Here is a 17,923-nt window from a genome sequence, read left to right as displayed (position 1 = left end):
TGAATTTTCTTGAGATATGATCGAAAGGAGATGGGGTAGCAATATCTTCCTTTTGATTTTCATAGACGCTAATTTTCGTCTGTAGGAGATCCATTGTCTCTTTTCCAAATATTTCCTTTGTATTAGGATCAGTTTTCATCATCTTATCCCAAAATTTTATATGGGATATTCTGTATAAGCAAGGAATTCCAGCCTCTGTCTGACCAATTTCTGGCGTCCATTTCCAGATCCAAGGTATTGAAAATTCAATGAAGAAGAAACATGAGGCTATTCCCTCTATGAACAGTTTAGCTTCTTGTTTCTTTATCAATTGTGGTGAAATATCCACCCATTTATCAAAAAAGAATTTTATTTTCTCAGGTAAAATATTTGGAGTGGGACCAAAATAGTAAAACCAGTGTATAAACCAGTGCGGTATATCAGTGTTATAAACATTGGCACAAACCTTTATAAACCAGGAATGTTTGTGCTTATCATTCTCATAATCTAACACCTTCATAAAGGCATCACAATAATCCCAGTAATTATATTTTACTGCTGACTTATTGATCAAAATTTCTTTATCTTTCATAGGAGAAATTCCCCAATCTTCCAAAGGTATAACCTTCTTGATAATCATTTTACTGAAATTATAAATTTCTTTATTTGTGCTCGTAAAATGTGATATTTCACATGAGCCATTTTGAACAAGTATTTGTTCATAAAAATATCTGGACTTATAAGTCCTTGCTGGTAAGGATGAATTATCCAAATACCTTTGCATTAAAACCCATGGATCATTTTTCCATTTCAAATCTTTTTCTTCCAAAAGAAATATAATTTCTTTATGTTGGGTTTTTGAAAATCCAATATTATTGGATTCAGATTCTTCATCACCAATTATTTTGGCATACGAGGGACTATCATTCCCTTCAGTTTGAGATTGCTGACCTTTCTTATATTCCAAGAATGCCTGGTATTCAGGATCTTGTGATAAATCCATAGCTATGAGCTTTTGTTTTCCATTCTGAGATATAATCTCAGGTATTTTGCCTCGACCACCTCTTCCTCTATAAGAGGAAGATCCCCGACCTCGGGAGTTCATGCCTGTCATTTGTTAAAATATTCCCGAGTTATTTCTTAAATATAATTTTCGAAATATTTCTATTAATTTTCTATCAATTTATCGTTACTATATAATTTAATGAAACAACAATACATAGAATAATGTATTTGGTTAATCATTCTGATGAAATTGTGTAGATTAACTATTATAATAATTAAATCTAACAAATTTAATAATTTAATTAACCAACTATATTATTTTTATATCAAATGTGATATTTATTCGATACTAATTTAAAGAGCCAAACTCGTAAAATATTTCGATTAAATAATATATTGATCAATATAAACAACATGTAATAAATAAACTAATTAAATAATATAATTATATAAATTAAAATAAGAAAACCACGTACCTGTTCCTCCGCACTCCTAATTGTGTTTTAGTGTGTGTATGTGGTAATTAGTGTGTGTGTGGTAATTTATGTTTCGCGTGTGCGCATGTGTTGTGTGTATGTGTGATAAAGAAAAGAAAGAAAGTGAGGCGGAGGGTGAGCTGATGGCCCACCACACTCCTTTCTCTTTTTTTTTATTTAATATTTTTTATAATTATCATTACGTCCTTTCTAATTTCTTAATTAATATAATTTGCTCTCAAGTATTATAATGAAATTCAATTTAGTCCGTTCAAGTTTTATTACATTTCATCTCCAATCTATAATTTATTTAGTAATTATCTAAGTTTCATTAAAATTTATCAATTAATTCCATAATTATGTATTATAATTTTTGGGGCATCACAATTCTCCCCTCCTAATAAAAATTTCGTCCCCGAAATTTAACTAACTTACCCTTTCAATGGAATAAATAGGGATACTTCTCTCATATTCTTCTCAACCTCCCAAGTCGCCTCTCTCGAGGAATGGTGACCCCATCTCACTTTTACCATTGGTATCTCCTTATCTTCAATTTCCGTACACTTCTATACAAAATTTCTGCTGCCTCCTCCACACATATCAACTCCTAAAAAATCTCTATTTCTGATTGACGAATAACGTGGCTAGGATACGACTAATATCTTCGTAGCATCGAAACATGAAAAACATAATGTATTTATGACAACTCCGCTGGTAATGTTAGTCGATACGCTAATTGTCCGATTCTTTCAATAGTTTCATACGGTCCAATATATCTCGGACTCAGCTTCTCTTTCTTGCCAAACCTCAAGATTCCCCTCCAAGGAGATATCTTTCGGAAAACCTTATCACCTACTTAATACTCCATCTTCCTTCGATTTTTATCATCGCATATGGTGCATTATGAGCTTTTCGTAAAATCTCTTTTCGTAACCCATCTATATCAGGCACACAAACTCGTTCCCCATTCACTATCACTCCATCAACTGATATCAAAAAGTTTGATTTCTTACCCTATGTTATCCTTTCCAACATCCATAATAAGAAAGGATCTCGGGTCTGTGGTTCTTTGATTTGATCCACAAAGTCTGGTTTAAGTCACAAGGCTGCTAACAAACCCGCTACCTGATCAACCTCCAATTTTATATTCATAGGCCTCATCTCCAATAGCAACGTCTGATTGTGACTCCAATTTCGTATTCATAGACCCCAAATTGGCTAATGTACTTGAACTCTTTCTACTCAAAGCATCTGCTACCACGTTTGCCTTCCGGGGATGGAAGTCAATAGTGCAACCATAATCCTTCAGCAGTTCTATCCATCTTCTTTGTCTCAAATTCAATTCCTTCTACTTCTAGATATATTTAAAACTTTTATGGTCAGTAAGGATCTAAAATTTTTCTTCGTACAAATAATGTCTCCAGATCTTCAATGCACGCACAATCATGGCTAACTCCAATTCATGTGTGGGATAATTTAACTCATGGTTTCTCAATTGGCGGGATGCATAAGCAATTACCTTTCCGTTTTGCATTAACACACATCCCAAACCCTATTTAGAAGCATTTATATACACTATATATTCACCGCTACCAGACAGCAAAATCAAAATCGAAGTGGAGGTCAGTTTCTTCTTGAACTCATCAAAACTTTGTTGGCACTGTTTCATCCACTGAAATCCTACCCCGTTTCTCAGCAACTTGGTTAGAGGACCAGTAATTATATATAAATCCTCAACAAATCTCTTGTAATATCCAGCTAACCCTAAGAAGCTTCAAACTTCAGTTGCATTCTTTGGCACTCTCCATTCGATAATATCTTTTTCTTTTAAAGGATTAAGCATAACCTTATCACCAGATATCACATGCCCAAGGAAAACCACCGGATTTATCCAAAATTCACATTTGCTTAACTTAGCATATAACTCCTTCTCTTTATGGTTCATCAACGCCATGAACGCCGCTGGTGCATTTGTTAACCCAAAGGGCATCACCAAAAACTCATAATGACAATAATTAGTATGAAAAGCTGTCTTTCGTATGTCATTCTCTACTATCCTCAACTGCCAATATCCGGACCCCAAATCGATCTTGGAAAATGTTGTAGCTCCCTTTAACTGGTCTAGCAGGTGATCAATCCTCGGCAATAGATATTTATTCTTCACTATTACCCTATTTAACTGGGCCATAATCGATGCATAATCTCATACTCCCATCTTTCTTCTTTACAAACAGCATTGGTGCTCCCCAGGGCGAAGTACTCGGTTTGATAAACTCTTTCCCCAACAATTCTTTGATTTGCTTTTTGAGCTCATGTGATTCCACAAAGGCCATTCTATTCAGCGCAATAGAAATTGGGGCAACTCTTAGGGGAGTTTCTATGGCAAAATCCACTTTCCTATGCGGTGGCAAACCTGGTAAATCATCAGAGAATACTTCAGGGAACTCTCTCACTACCAGAAATTCCTCTAAAGTAGGATTAACCATCTCAGTATCTATCACATGGGCTAGATACGCCTCACAACCTTCTAACATCAATCGGCTTACCTCTATGGCTGATATTACACAAACTGGTACTACCTGACAATCTCCCACAATATTACTTATGATTCACCGGAACATTTGATCATCACTTCTTTTTTATAACAGTCAACTATTGCTTTATGTTGTGCTAACTAATCCATCCCCAAAATCACATCAAACTCCTTCAAGTCTAGCACTACAAGGTCTACAGGTAAATTTACATCTCCGATTCTCACTAAGCTCCCTTTCCTAACACTGTTCACTACCACACCCCTTTCCACGGGCAAATAAACCATCAAATTATATCCCAATGGGCTATTCTCTCCCGGTATCTTACATGCAGGTTTTGATGAAATATATGAATGTGTAGAGCCAGGATGAATCAAAACATAAGCCGCAATGTCAAATAGCAATATCGTACCTGATATCACGTCATTCAATGCTGGGGCTCCTCTCTAGTTATGTTATATATCCTTGCATGGGTCTGCTCCTGAGTAACTTGTACTTCAGCCCCCCTCATACCACTACCAATAGTGTGGCCACTATCTCTGTTGCCAGTGCCTCTAGCTCTGCCTCTGCCTCTCCTAACTCCCCTGTCACTACTCCCAATACTGTTTTGGCTCTAGGTCCTGCTAGCAACACTTTCAACCACACCTATAGTCTGACTGGGACAATTTCTAGCTATGTGTCCTCTATCTCCACAGTGATAACAGGTCTTCACTATATCATCTTGTCTCCAACATGGCCCTTGATGTTGTCTTCCACAAGTAGAACAGCTCGGAGGAAAAATTGGTCCTCGACCATAACTCAATCAATCTCCCTTTCCTGATCTCATAGAAGACGTAGCAAATGAGTTGCATTCAAACGAACCTCTGTTAAAGCCCGTGGATCCATCGAACCTCTGTCCACTACTTTCTTGAAAAATGGGACCACCACGTGTAAAGTTCCCACTTCCCGCTGAGAATGAGTGACCGGTTCTTGGTCAACCTACTCGATTCCCCTATTGCGTACGTTGATTTCCTTTTCTCTTCCCCCTTTTTCTTGTCCTCCATTACTGCTTCTTCCATCCGGACCGCTGAGATAAAAAGAATTTTAAAATTTGTAATTCTGACTGCAAGTACTCTTTTGATCTACGGTCGTAGCCCCTGCTCAAAATGGTAACAACGATCCTCCTGCTTCGCTATTGCTTTTGGTGCATACTTGGCTAGTGCCTCAAAAATGAGTTCTTATTCTGCCACCGTCTGATCATTCCTTTGCACTAAATTTAAAAACTCCAACCTATTCTTGTCTTGGTACATCTTGGGTCTGTATTTATCATCAAACTCTTTCTGAAACTCAGCCCAGGTTATTTCTCTTGGCTCATATCCCCTCTTTACAGACCTCCACCAAATAAAGGCATTACCCACGATCAAAGAAGCAACATATTTAAGTCGATTCTCTGTAGTGCAATTTACTAGGTTCATCACATCTTCAACTTTTTTCCACCATCTCTCAGCAATCTCTGGGTCTAAGGTACCCTTAATTCTGTAGCCCCTATCTTCCTGATTCATAATTAGGATCAATTGTAGGAACTATTGGTGCTGGCACTGAAGTGGATGCGCGCGCCTATGCAAGTAACTATGCTTGTGCTTGTGCTTGGGCCTGAAAGGCCATTTGAAATCTTTGTGCATATTCTGGTGGTAATCCTGCCACTAGAGCACCACCGGGAGGAATTGGAGCATCAACACCACCACCCTCTCGATTTATCTCCACCCCACTTGCACTTGCAGGAGCCACTGAGCCCTCTACGGACTCCGCCTAAACTTTCCTACTAGCTACTAGGTCAGTACGTGCACTTTGAAAAGCCATCCTACATTAAAAAATTCAATCATTAGGGACATCTCACAATCAACCTATTACCTTAGAAACGTAGACCTGCTCTGATACCACTCAAATGTAGAACCCCCTACTCAATATATTTAATTATCACTATTTCATCCTTTCCTTAATTAGAACTCATTCTTAAGTAATTTCCTTTTAACCCGTAAAATAAATTCTAATTTATCAATATAATATATATATCATAAAAAAATAATAGATATCAACAAAAGTTTCTATTTACCCTCACCAGATGTCCTCATGTACATAACCTCAAAGAAAGTAGTACTACAATTTTAAACACAAACCCAATAAAAGATTAGAATTTTTAACAACCAAACAGCCAAAAACTCCGGCTTCAGATATCACGGCTGACCCACCTAATAAGAACGACGGCACGACTCAAAGTCCAATGTAGCTAGTCAATGTGACATATTCCCTGAAAAGTATGTGGCAACAATAGGCATCGCTAACCAATCTATATATATACATAGACCGCAAGTCACGTACAATGCAATCACATCAATCAATAAATATTTGTCATATAGAAACAACCGATATAAGAAATAATGCATGCCCATGACTGTACATCAATCCATGAAATATTTGACGCTATCGTTTATTAACTAAGGGCCCTACTTATGCTAATTGGAGTACATTAGTCAATGATTTTGCCGGCTATCATCATCATCTCATCAATGTCATATCATGTACAGCACAGGATACCCGTTGATATGATATCCCACACTCTCTACTCTAGTGTGTAGCAATATCAGCACAGGACATCACAACAAGCATGGTATCCCCACACCACCCCATTGTGTACCTAAAAGGATAAGATATTCCCCACTATTCGAAATACCCCGGTACCCTACGCGCCATGGTACATAGCTTAACTCATATATTTTTCATAGTACATCATCAATCACATTATCGTAACCATTGACTATGTTCCCAATTAGGTAAGTACCATCTTTTATTTCAATTCACGATCATCATTCTAATCTCTGTAATAATTACTTACTTAGTAATAACTTCTTAATTCGATTTTATGCCACAATCAATTATACGATCACATAATCATACCACTCTCACGTCCATTCATTACAAGCATATATGACACGTAGTAGCAATTCCATCGATATTAAGGTAATCTAACAAATTGTCCACAACTACTTATACAAGAATCAATATGTAAAATCCACGTATGTAAATACAAAGCCAAGTTCAGGATCAAATATAAGAAGCCAATATATATAATATATACAATACCAAACATATCAATATATATATATATCTATATAAATCGAATTAGCTATACTTACCTTAAATCCTAAAATGCTTAAATTTCACAAGGGACTGCTCAATCCTCTACTTTATCGTCACGCCCTATAATAGAAAATTATACGTATAATCAATATATTTAAAATATTATAAACTCTAGCTAAAATATTATATGATGTTCGTACATTTTTCACCAATATTTTAATATTTTATTTATATTAAAGTCCAAATCCATTTTCCAGTTTCTTTTGAATAACTATATTTTTTATGCTTCTCAAACATATATTTAATTTATCAACTAATTCCTAAGAATTTATTGAATCAAACACCTTATATATTTATAACTATCGTTTTTAATAACATCCCTAAATTAGAGTATTATTAAAACCTCTTTTTCCCTCTTTAATAATATAATATTTCTCAATTATATTTTTCGAAATATTTTTATAAATTTTCTGCCAATTATCGTTACTATATAATTTAACTAAACCACAATATATAGAATTACATATTTGGTTAATCATTTCGATGGTATTGTATAAATTAACTATACTAATAATTAAAGGCAAAATTGCAAAATTGGTCCTGTAAGTATGGGGGGGTGGCAGAATTAGGACCGTAAGTACAGGACTGGCAATTTTAGTCCTGTAAGTATTGATTTTTTGGCAATTTTGGTCCTTCCGACCAAAATTGCCCAAAAACGTGGGGGAGAGATTTGGGGCTTAGGGTTCCGACGTCCACGTGTGCAACTTAAACACGTAGGTGCTTGCGTGGCGAATGACGTGGCTAATGACGTGGCAAGATTACACAGTCGGCAGCACACGTGGCCTGACATATGGGAAAAAATACTGAGGTGGCAAAATTGTAAAAAACCTGAGGAGTTAAAAACTTAAAAAAGAGAGCTGTAAAACAAAGCAGTAAAAATTCACCCCCAAATCGAAAGAACCCTAAAAATTCTTCTTTCAACTCGAATCTACAACTGATCGTCGATTGAGGAGGAAGAAACCCGATTGAAGCAATGCCACTTCGGGATCCTGAGTTTAACGATTTTCCTCCACCTTTGTACGGTAAGTTTTTTATGTTTTCAAAAAATCTTATTTTTAGAGTTAAATCTAGGGTTTTTTGTGGTCCCAAAAAATGAAAGTGGTCCATTGTGTTTTTATGTTGTTATTGTCTTAATTTTGTGATTCCAATGAAAAATTGTTTGTTGTTTGTCGATATGTGGTTTAAGTGTACGTAGACAGAGTATATTGAAAGTTGTTGAAAGTGCAATTGAGCATCGGAGTTTCGAGAGGGATAGTTTGCTTGTACACAGCAAATGGGACCTGCATACTTACTCATATCTTGTGTCTTAATAAATTTATTTCTGCCATTTAGTGCAAAGATTAGTGTATTCAAACAAGATTGGCCATGTGCTCTATTGGAGCATCATGCTCTACTTTGGGGACCACTTCCACGTGCTGCTTGCAGTTGTAGTGCCTCATTCTTTTTAACATTTTTTTTAGATTTTCCATGCCAATAACCCGTTTTCTATCATTACCACTGTAAATTTAGAGATTTGAGTGTAGTTATTTTCCAGTTAAAGAAAGTAAAAATAAGGCAAAACTTGTCACTTTGATGGGGCTTACAAGATTGACAAAGGGATAAATACAATAGAGTCCCCTTAGTGTTCAGTTGAATAGCATTTCATTTGCAAGGAAAAAGATATGCTATAACATTCTCCACATACCTATTCCAGTAAATGCATATTCAACCACAAATATAAGAAAGATAATAGCAACTTCTCCTAAATCCTATACAGAACAAGAGCTAATTTTGCTTTTAAATTTCCAGGAAATCATACAATCTGTAGGCTATCATCTCATAGAGATTTTGAGAAATCTCACTTGTAGCGATGGAATGTGACCTTAATGCTACTTTACATATTCTAATCTCACAAGAAAACAATCCTATGTATTATTTTTATTACCCAAAAAGATGAAGTCTCCTTAGAAATCTAATGAATTTTGACAATCATATTTTGTATTACGAAGTCTTTTTAGAAATCTATTTTGTGTAAATGTACTCATTTTCTAAAATTATGTGTAAATGTATCCATTTTCTGAAATTATGTGTAAATGTGATTTTTTTTATGTTTTTTTATGAATCTTTCTATTTTCTTTTTATGTATGATTTTGTATGAATTTTAACTTGTTCTGTTTTGTGTTTGTTTGTTTGTGTTCTTTTTTTTTTTTTTTTTCAGATGATAATGACGCTATGTTAGCAACCATTACATTACATTTTTGGGGGAATGTAATGTACAAATTTGATTATGAAGATGTTTTTGAATTGTCTATTTCAAAACTGAATGAAATGGCTAGTGAGGTGGGCTATGTTGGTAATAGGGCATATTTCACAAAGCTTGGAGATGTGTATTATAAAGTAAATAATGATGATGTTCTATTCGATATGTGTATTGGTATTGCTCCTGAAAAAGAAATTGATATATATGTTGAAGTTGATGGAAATGTTATGGGTAGTCAGGTTGGTGAATGTAGTACACAACCTCAGGAGGGTGGGTTGACTGAAGAGGGTGAAAATTTGAAAGAATCAGAATCTTTTGAAGATAGTGACTATGATTTGAGAAATGATGAGATAAATACTCAAAAAACAGGTGACAACATTGATGAAGAGGCTTTGGAAAAAGAAATAGAAAGAGAGGTAGAAGAAACTAATATGAAAGAAAAAAATGAAAAAGAAAAAGATCATGACAAGGGTAGCAATGAAGAGGGTGAGGAAGACCTGTTTGGGAGTGAGGATGACTTTCAGAGTGAAAAGGGGTCAGATGATGATGAAACAAGAGAGCCGAATATTGTTTTCAATCCCGTGGAACAATATGATCCTACCTTTGAATTAGGTATGATATTCAGCACTAAATCTGAATTTAGAAATGTCATTCACAGTCATGCAATAAAATCAAGGAGGCATTTGAAAATCACCAAGAATGATAAGAACAGAATGTATGCAAGATGTGCTAAGGAAGATTGTCAGTGGAGGATAAATGCACACAAAGTCCGTGACGAATGCACATTTCAGATAAGAGAATATAATTCCAATCACACTTGTGGAAGGGACTATCATGTTAAAAATTTAAAGTCAAAGTGGCTTGCAGAAAAATACATTCAAAAATTCAGAAGTGATCCAAAAAGAAATGTCAAGGGGTTTAGGATTGACGTCATTTAGGATTTAAGAGTCAACGTATCACGAGATCAGGCGTATAGAGCTAAAAGAAAGGCACTAAAATCAATAGAGGGTGCTCCTGAGATACAATATTCAATAATGCAAGATTATGCACATGAATTGCTGAAAAGTAACCCGGGCTCTACAGTGGTGGTAGGGGTAGATGCTGATCAGAAATTTGATAAATTTTATGTGTGTTTTGGTGCCTTGAAAAATGGGTTTAATGGGGGGTGTAGACAGGTGGTTGGTGTAGATGGATGTCATCTAAAAGGTCCTTTTGGGGGTGTTCTGTTAACAGCAGTAGGCATTGATCCGAATAACAATATCTATCCTGTTGCATATGCTGTTGTTGGAAAAGAAATGAGGGTTACTTGGGAGTGGTTTTTGAGGCTTCTGAAATCTGATTTGGGGGTGGTTAGAGATGATCAGTGGTGTTTCATATATGATAAGCAAAAGGGGTTAGTTCAAGCATTTGAGGAAGTGTTTCCTGCTTCAAATCATAGGTTTTGTGTAAGACATCTACATTCTAACTTGAAGAATGCAGGCTTCAGGGGTTTGGCATTTAAAAATTGTTTGTGGAAGGCTGCAAGGGCTACTACCCTTAATGAATTCAAATTGTGTATGAAACAAATGTCAGTACTTGATAAAACTGCTGCAGAATGGTTTAATGATAAACCCCCTACACAGTGGAGTAGATCACACTTCAAAACTGATATTAAGTGTGATGTTTTATTGAATAATTGTTGTGAAACATTTAACTCGAACATTTTGGAGGCTAGGGAGAAGCCTATTGTGACTATGCTTGAATGGATCAGAGAGTATTTAATGAGAAGATTGCAGGAGAACAGGGATAGAGCAGAACTGAAATGGACTGGTGTTATATGTCCTAGGATTGTGAAAATAATTGAGAAAAATGTTGAAAAGTCTGCAGATTGCATTCCCATAAAGGCTGATTCATCACATTATCAATTAAACTGTTTTGATGGTTCACAACATTCAGTTGATTTGGACAAAAGAAGTTGTTCTTGCAGGAAATGGAATTTGAATGGCATCCCATGTAAACATGCTTGTAGTGCCATATTGTGTAAAGGTGATGATCCTATTAAGTATGTGAATGAGTGCTATAGTGTGGCATCTTATAAGAATGTTTATAAGACTGCAATTATGCCTATGGTTGGTAGAGATTTGTGGACTGCTACACAATTCATCCCTCCTTTGCCACCAAACTTTGGTAGGGGGGCTGGTAGGCCTCCAAAATCTAGAAGGAGGGAACCTGATGAGATAGTGTCAAAGCAGAAGAAAAATGGTAAAGGAAAACCGCAGAACAGGTTGAAAAGAGTGCAGAAGACTATCAAGTGCAGCAAATGCGGCAAGGAGAAACACAATGCTCGAAGATGTCCACTGAAGAATCTGCAAGAAGATACACAAGTCACTGATGCATTTAGTCAAGTGATACAAGAAATCAAAGAAAAAGAGGCTCATGAAAGCAAGAAAAGAAGGGTAAGACTGAATATCTAAATCTGATTTTGATGTGTTGATTTCATACTTATCTAAATCTGATTTTGTTGCAGGTTGAAAAGGAAGCAGGTGACAAGGACATTTTGACTAAAAATGATGTGTTTCAGGGAGACAATTCCATGGTAAGAAACACCAATACCCATTTCATTTTAAATTTCCATTCATTATTACTTAATAACTTTTTTGCAGGGGATGCAAGAACAAATTTCAATTGACGAGATGACTAAAGCTGATGCATTTGAGGAGAATAAGTCTATGGTAAGAAACTTCAGCATCCATTCGTTCCATTTTAATTATACTTCTAATACTTGATATTGACTATTTTTTCAGGGCATGAAGGAACAAGAGCTTCCAAGTACTGCAGTCCATCATACAAGCCAACAAACTGCAGCTTCAGTAAGTAATTCTCAAGTAATTTCAAGCGTTTTGTTTATCATTTACTTATTCGGTTTATTTCATTCTCCTTATAGGTAATACCTAAACCATTCAAGCCACCCCGGTATAAACAAAAAGTTGCACACAAACAACCATGGAAGCCATCATACAAGTCTTCCACATCCCAACAAGAAAATGCAGCTCAAAACTCTAGGCCTCCTCCACCAACTCAACCAAGTCATCTGCAGCCACCAATCCCAAAAGTTAATATTAGAGCTCCACCACGATGGATAGGGAGACAAGAGGTATTTTCAAAACAGCCTTTACAACCAGAGACCAAATCTCTTCTGTCAACATGTACATTTTTAGAGAAGGATGGCAAGAAGTATGTTACATTATCACGATTGAACAATATTTTATCACAATCGAAGGACAAGGGAAACAAGGAAGACAAGGGCAAGAAGAAAGATGGGAGGAATTCACCTTTTGTTTAAGAACTTTTTTATTTTGATTGAAACATTTTTTGTTTGTAATCTCACGAGGCGCCTATCACACAGCGCGTCGTGTGGCTAGTAGTCCGCTGACTACGTCCGCCAATACCTCCGCTCGGCACAAATGCAGCGCGCCGAATATATCAGAGTCGGGAGGAACAAATCACAAAACAGTAAATTGCGCACGCGGATTCAGAAAACCAAATTGCATTGAACTGAAAATGCGTATACAATGATCAACGATGCTAGAGCAAGGGGTTCGCCTTGAGGGGGACTCCAACACGTCACTAAACCAAGCTTCTTGAACTCATTCCCCCCTATAATAGGCTTAAAAAAATAAATCCTATCGTCTGCACTAGACACTAGAAAAGCTAAAATTTGCAACTCAAGAGGCGTAACGTCCCCTTGAGGAATCTAAACAACAGAAAGCAAATAACAAAGCAGTAACAAAGCAATAAAAGGCCTACACCTAGGACTCTAAGACTAGTTGGTTGTCCAGCGCCTGTCGATGAAGGCTGAGTGGTCGGCCATGTAGAACGGTTGAGTGGCCGAAGTGTGCGTCACGGGGCCTAGTGAATGGGCAGCCCGTGACATTCTCCCCCACCTGAGATAGCGACGTCCCCGGCGCTACGGAAGCATGGTACGCTTCGACAAGAGGTAGAAACGCCTTTAGGTTTGTCACTCGCTCCCAAGTGTTCTCCTCGCTGCTGCATCCCCTCCATTTCACCAAGTACTCTGTGTGGTCTTTCTTCGCGGTACTCGTCACTCGGTGATCTAGGATTGCTTCAGCCACCTTCTCCTTCGTCTTCTTCAATTCGAGTTGTGGGCGGCTGGGTTGATTGCGGGTATCGTCTTCCTTGTCTGCTGAATATTTTTCAATTTGCTGACATGGAAAACGTTGTGGATCTTCCACCACGGCGGCAACTCCACCTTGTACGCCACCGTCCCAATACGCCTAAGGACAGGCAAAGGACCAACATATTTCTGCATCAACCGAGGATCTCTCCACCTTGATGACTTTGACAATTTCGAATTCGGGACCTTCACCAGCACCAGGTCTCCCGCATTGAACTCAATGAAGCGGCGATTCTGATCTGCATACTTCTTCATCCGCTTCTAAGCTGTCTCCAGGCAACTTCTAACGATATCAACATTCTTCTTCCACTCCTGGGAGAAACTTCGAGTAAGAGGGGATCTCACACTTTGGGGAATGTCAAGAGTGTGAGGATGGAGCGGCTGCTGCCCAGTAACGATTTCAAAAGCGCTCTTGTTGGTGGTGGAAGAGCTCTTTTGAACATTGAAATATAGCTGAGCGACATCTAGGAGTTTCACCCAATCCTTCTGCGTACCTCGCACAAAGTGCCAAAGGTAGTCCTCCAACGTAGAATTAAAGCGTTTTGTCTGACCATCGGACTGTGGATGATAGCTCGAGCTCATGGAACGTGTGAACCCGATAAGTTTGAACAACTCGGTCCGGAAGACACCAGTGAATCGGGAGTCACGATCACTGACAATATCTTTTGGCAGTCCCCAATGCTTGACCATGTGCTTGAAAAAGAGATGAGCTGTCCCTTCTGCTGTAATGTGTTTGGGTGCTGCGATAAATGTAGCATATTTTGACAAACGATCTACCACGACGATGATAGAGCCTAAGTTCCCGACCTTAGGCAATCCAGAGATGTAATCCATGGAGACGCTCTCCCATGGACGCTTTGGGATGGGAAGTGGTTGCAGCAGACCGGCCTTCTTCTGATGGTCTGCCTTGTCCTGCTGACAAATCAAACAAGTGCGGACATGCGTCTCGACATCATCCCGCATCTGTGGCCAATGATAGGCCCTCCGCACCGAAGCAAACGTGCGCTCCTGTCCTTGGTGTCCCGCCCAAAGTGTGTCGTGGCATTCGGAAAGAAGTGATTTCCGTAGGTCCCCGCCTCTCGGAATGTATACGCGGTTTCCCTTGGTCATCAGCAATCCATCCTCGATCCAAAAGTGTCGAGCCTTGCCCTGCTCGACAAGCCGAATCAGGCGTCGCGCTGCGGGATCTCTCGGTAGTAACTCCCGCACCTGATCCTTCGTAGAGATAGCAGCCGCGCTAGAAGAGAGCGCTGCTATCGACTCCAAGTTCGCCAAGTCCGCCCTGCGGCTCAAGGCATCTGCTGACTGCTTCCTAAGCTCCACAAGCTTAGGTTGTGGTATTCTGTACGGTGCCCTAGTGGGCGGTCTCGTGCCAGGCCCCAACTCGATCTCGTGATCCACTGCCCTCTTCGGTGGTAGCTTCCGAGGCAGCTCGTCTGGCATCACGTCTTCAGACTCCCCCAACAGTTCCTTACTACCGCCCGGGGTGGGCCCTGACACCTCTTCCATCTCTTCAAAACAAAGGGTACCCAAGTAGGAGATCTCACCCTGCTTGTGCCCCTTCTCAAACTGCATGGCCGACAAGTTCTTCTCTCCAGTATGTCTGGCCAAGGTAGGAATGACACACGACTTCGCCCCCAACATCATCAGCGAATCGGCACGAGGTAAGACAGCAGTGCGTGTATCCCGTAGAAATTCAAGCCCAAGGATAAGCTTGAAGTCGTCCATTGCCACAACAGAAAGATTGGTCTTGCCCTCATAAGCACCAACCTTAATCAGCACAGACTTGGCTACACCGGCAATGGGTTGTGCAGCCGAGTTGATCGCCTTCACTCGCCCAACTCCTTTCTCCAGCACGAGCCCGAGTCTCGCCACTTCGGCGCTCGCAAGGTAGTTGTGAGAGGCTCCAGTGTCGATCATGGCTCGAATCGGCTTGCCATGAATCTTCACAATCACGAACATCAACCCTTTCTTCCTAGGAATCCGGGGCTGAACTTCTTCTTCTTTCTTCTCCGGCTGTTCTACAGTAAGAGCCGGGATGGTCTTTTCCGCAGGGGGTGGCACAACTCTCTTCGCCGCCACCGTAGAGAATGTGTTGCACCATTGGTTTACGGCCCCCAAGTTGTCCTCATCCTCCTCCGTGTCATTCTCACCACCTGCCTCTGCTTGTGGCTCCACACTCTTTGAGGACGACACCTTGTCGGTAAAGGTCGTTGCCAATGCATTCAACACCTGTCTCTTCGGGCAATCCCGATACATATGCGGACCATCGCAGATCAAACACCCTTTCCTCCTCTCGGGTGCTCCCTGCCTGTTCTCCTGGGGCTTGTTCCTGTCTGAACCGCCCTGTGAACCATTCTGAGCATGGGGCCTCTGGTCTCCCCCACCTCTGCTGAAATTATTTCTGAATGATTTCATCCCATTCCACTTACTCCGCTCAGGACTAGGCGTCGCTTGCCTATCCTTCTGAGTCTCCAGGTTGAAATCTGCCAGGTGCTCGGCCGCTATAATAGCCGAACTCAAATCAGTCACTCGTTGCCTCTGCAACTCGTTTCTCGCCCACTGTTTCAAGCCTTCCATGAAAGTGAACAGCTTGTCTGCCTCCGACATGTCTCGGATGTTCAGCATCAGCGCTGAGAAAGCTTTCACATATTCCCGCACGGAACCTGTATGTTCAAGCTTTCGCAATGCCCTCCTGGCATTGTACTCCACATTCTCGGGGAAAAACTGCTCTCTGATCGCCTCCCGTAGAAGAGCCCACGTGTTGAGCTGTATTTGATGAGCCTGGATTTCCGCAAACTTGGTCCGCCACCACAGCTTTGCGTCACCAGTCAGGTACATGGTCGCAGTCGCAACCTTCCTTGCCTCGTCCCGCACGTCTGCCGCAAGGAAGTACTGCTCCATGTCGAAGAGGAAGTTCTCGACCTCCTTCGCATCACGCTCACCGCTATAGGCCTTCGGTTCTGGTATTCAAAGCCTAGCACCGGGGTCGTGAGCAACCATAGGCGTGCTACCCACTGCACGCTGGAGCAGTCCAATCTGAATGGACATTTGCTCCATGTCACGCCGCATATCGGCAATGCTGTCGTTTTCGAAGACGGCAGCCATTTCCTGAATCACCTGCCGACATTCGTCCAACTCCGAATTCAGCACCGTGATCTCAGATTCCAGGGAAGAGACCTTCGTCTCCAATTCCGCCAACCGGGAGTGTCCGTCCTCCGGGTTCTCAGCTCTCTCGCTGGATGAAGCTGCGGCATGTCGCGGGCTTTCCAGATCTTGCCCCGATGCCTTCGCAGCAGTAGCAGTCGTACGCCTCGGCCCCATCGTGGCACGAGACTCTGATACCACCTCTCACGAGGCGCCTATCACACAGCGCGTCGTGTGGCTAGTAGTCCGCTGACTACGTCCGCCAATACCTCCGCTCGGCACAAATGCAGCGCACCGAATATATCAGAGTCGGGAGGAACAAATCACAAAACAGTAAATTGCGCACGCGGATTCAAAAAACCAAATTACATTGAACTAAAAATGCGTATACAATGATCAACGATGCTAGAGCAAGGGGTTCGCCTTGAGGGGGACTCCAACACGTCACTAAACCAAGCTTCTTGAACTCATTCCCCCCTATAATAGGCTTAAAAAAATAAATCCTATCGTCTGCACTAGACACTAGAAAAGCTGAAATTTGCAACTCAAGAGGCGTAACGTCCCCTTGAGGAATCTAAACAACAGAAAGCAAATAACAAAGCAGTAACAAAGCAATAAAAGGCCTACACCTAGGACTCTAAGACTAGTTGGTTGTCCAGCATCTGTCGATGAAGGCTGAGTGGTCGGCCATGTAGAACGGTTGAGTGGCCGAAGTGTGCGTCACGGGGCCTAGTGAATGGGCAGCCCGTGACATAAGGGCAAGAAGAAAGATGGGAGGAATTCACCTTTTGTTTAAGAACTTTTTTATTTTGATTGAAACATTTTTTGTTTGTAATCCCAAGATATTTGAGAAACTTGAGGAATCAGTTGTGATTTCATATGCTATGAATTAGGGGGTTTTGTGCATATGTTGTTAAAGAAATGTCGTAAATGGATGTTCATGTTTTTTGTGAAGACAGGCTGTAAATTGTGGACAGGATGTTATAAAATTGTTGATTTTATTGTGAAATGAATGTTTCTCATTAACATGTTGAAAATGGTGCAGAAATGAATGTTTTTATTTTCATTATATTGTTGAAAAAGGTGCAGAAATGGCTGAAAAGGGTGCAGAAATGCTGCTGAAAATTCTTTATATTGTTGAAAAAGGTGCAGAAATGGCTGAAAAGGGTGCAGAAATGCTGCTGAAAATTTCTTA

At 40.0% G+C, this 17,923-nt stretch overlaps 2 protein-coding genes across 2 annotated transcripts; one reads left to right on the top strand and one right to left on the bottom strand.

Annotated features, from left to right (window-relative positions):
• The first annotated feature begins 7,571 nt into the window (after nt 1–7,571).
• LOC105179352 (uncharacterized) lies at nt 7,572–12,752 on the top strand. Its single transcript, XM_088876104.1, has 6 exons — nt 7,572–8,190; nt 9,366–11,842; nt 11,914–11,982; nt 12,050–12,118; nt 12,191–12,256; nt 12,331–12,752. Exons 2-6 carry the CDS (start codon nt 10,442–10,444, stop codon nt 12,727–12,729), a joined length of 2,004 nt encoding a protein of 667 aa, XP_088732230.1. The 5' UTR covers nt 7,572–8,190; nt 9,366–10,441; the 3' UTR covers nt 12,730–12,752.
• Nucleotides 12,753–13,842: 1,090 nt separating this feature from the next.
• LOC148784658 (uncharacterized) lies at nt 13,843–16,485 on the bottom strand. The gene has a single exon (XM_088876500.1). The coding sequence runs from the start codon at nt 16,483–16,485 to the stop codon at nt 13,843–13,845; it is 2,643 nt and encodes an 880-aa protein (XP_088732626.1).
• Nucleotides 16,486–17,923: the final 1,438 nt, after the last annotated feature.

The sequence above is a fragment of the Sesamum indicum genome, linkage group LG12 (genome assembly GCF_026168435.1).
Source record: "Sesamum indicum cultivar Baizhima isolate 11 linkage group LG12, ASM2616843v1, whole genome shotgun sequence".
NCBI lineage: Eukaryota > Viridiplantae > Streptophyta > Magnoliopsida > Lamiales > Pedaliaceae > Sesamum > Sesamum indicum.
The sequence above is the reverse complement of the archived record's forward strand: the minus strand, read 5'-3'. Positions and strand labels throughout refer to the sequence as shown.

Excerpts from the sequence above, each read along its gene's own strand:
- LOC105179352 (XM_088876104.1), top strand. The coding sequence starts at position 10,442 with ATGCAAGATTATGCACATGAATTGCTGAAAAGTAACCCGGGCTCTACA. Across the intron at positions 11,843-11,913 it reads ATGAAAGCAAGAAAAGAAGG|GTTGAAAAGGAAGCAGGTGA; the intron begins GTAAGACTGAAT and ends ATTTTGTTGCAG. Across the intron at positions 12,257-12,330 it reads GCCAACAAACTGCAGCTTCA|GTAATACCTAAACCATTCAA; the intron begins GTAAGTAATTCT and ends TTCTCCTTATAG.
- LOC148784658 (XM_088876500.1), bottom strand. The coding sequence starts at position 16,485 with ATGGAGCAGTACTTCCTTGCGGCAGACGTGCGGGACGAGGCAAGGAAG.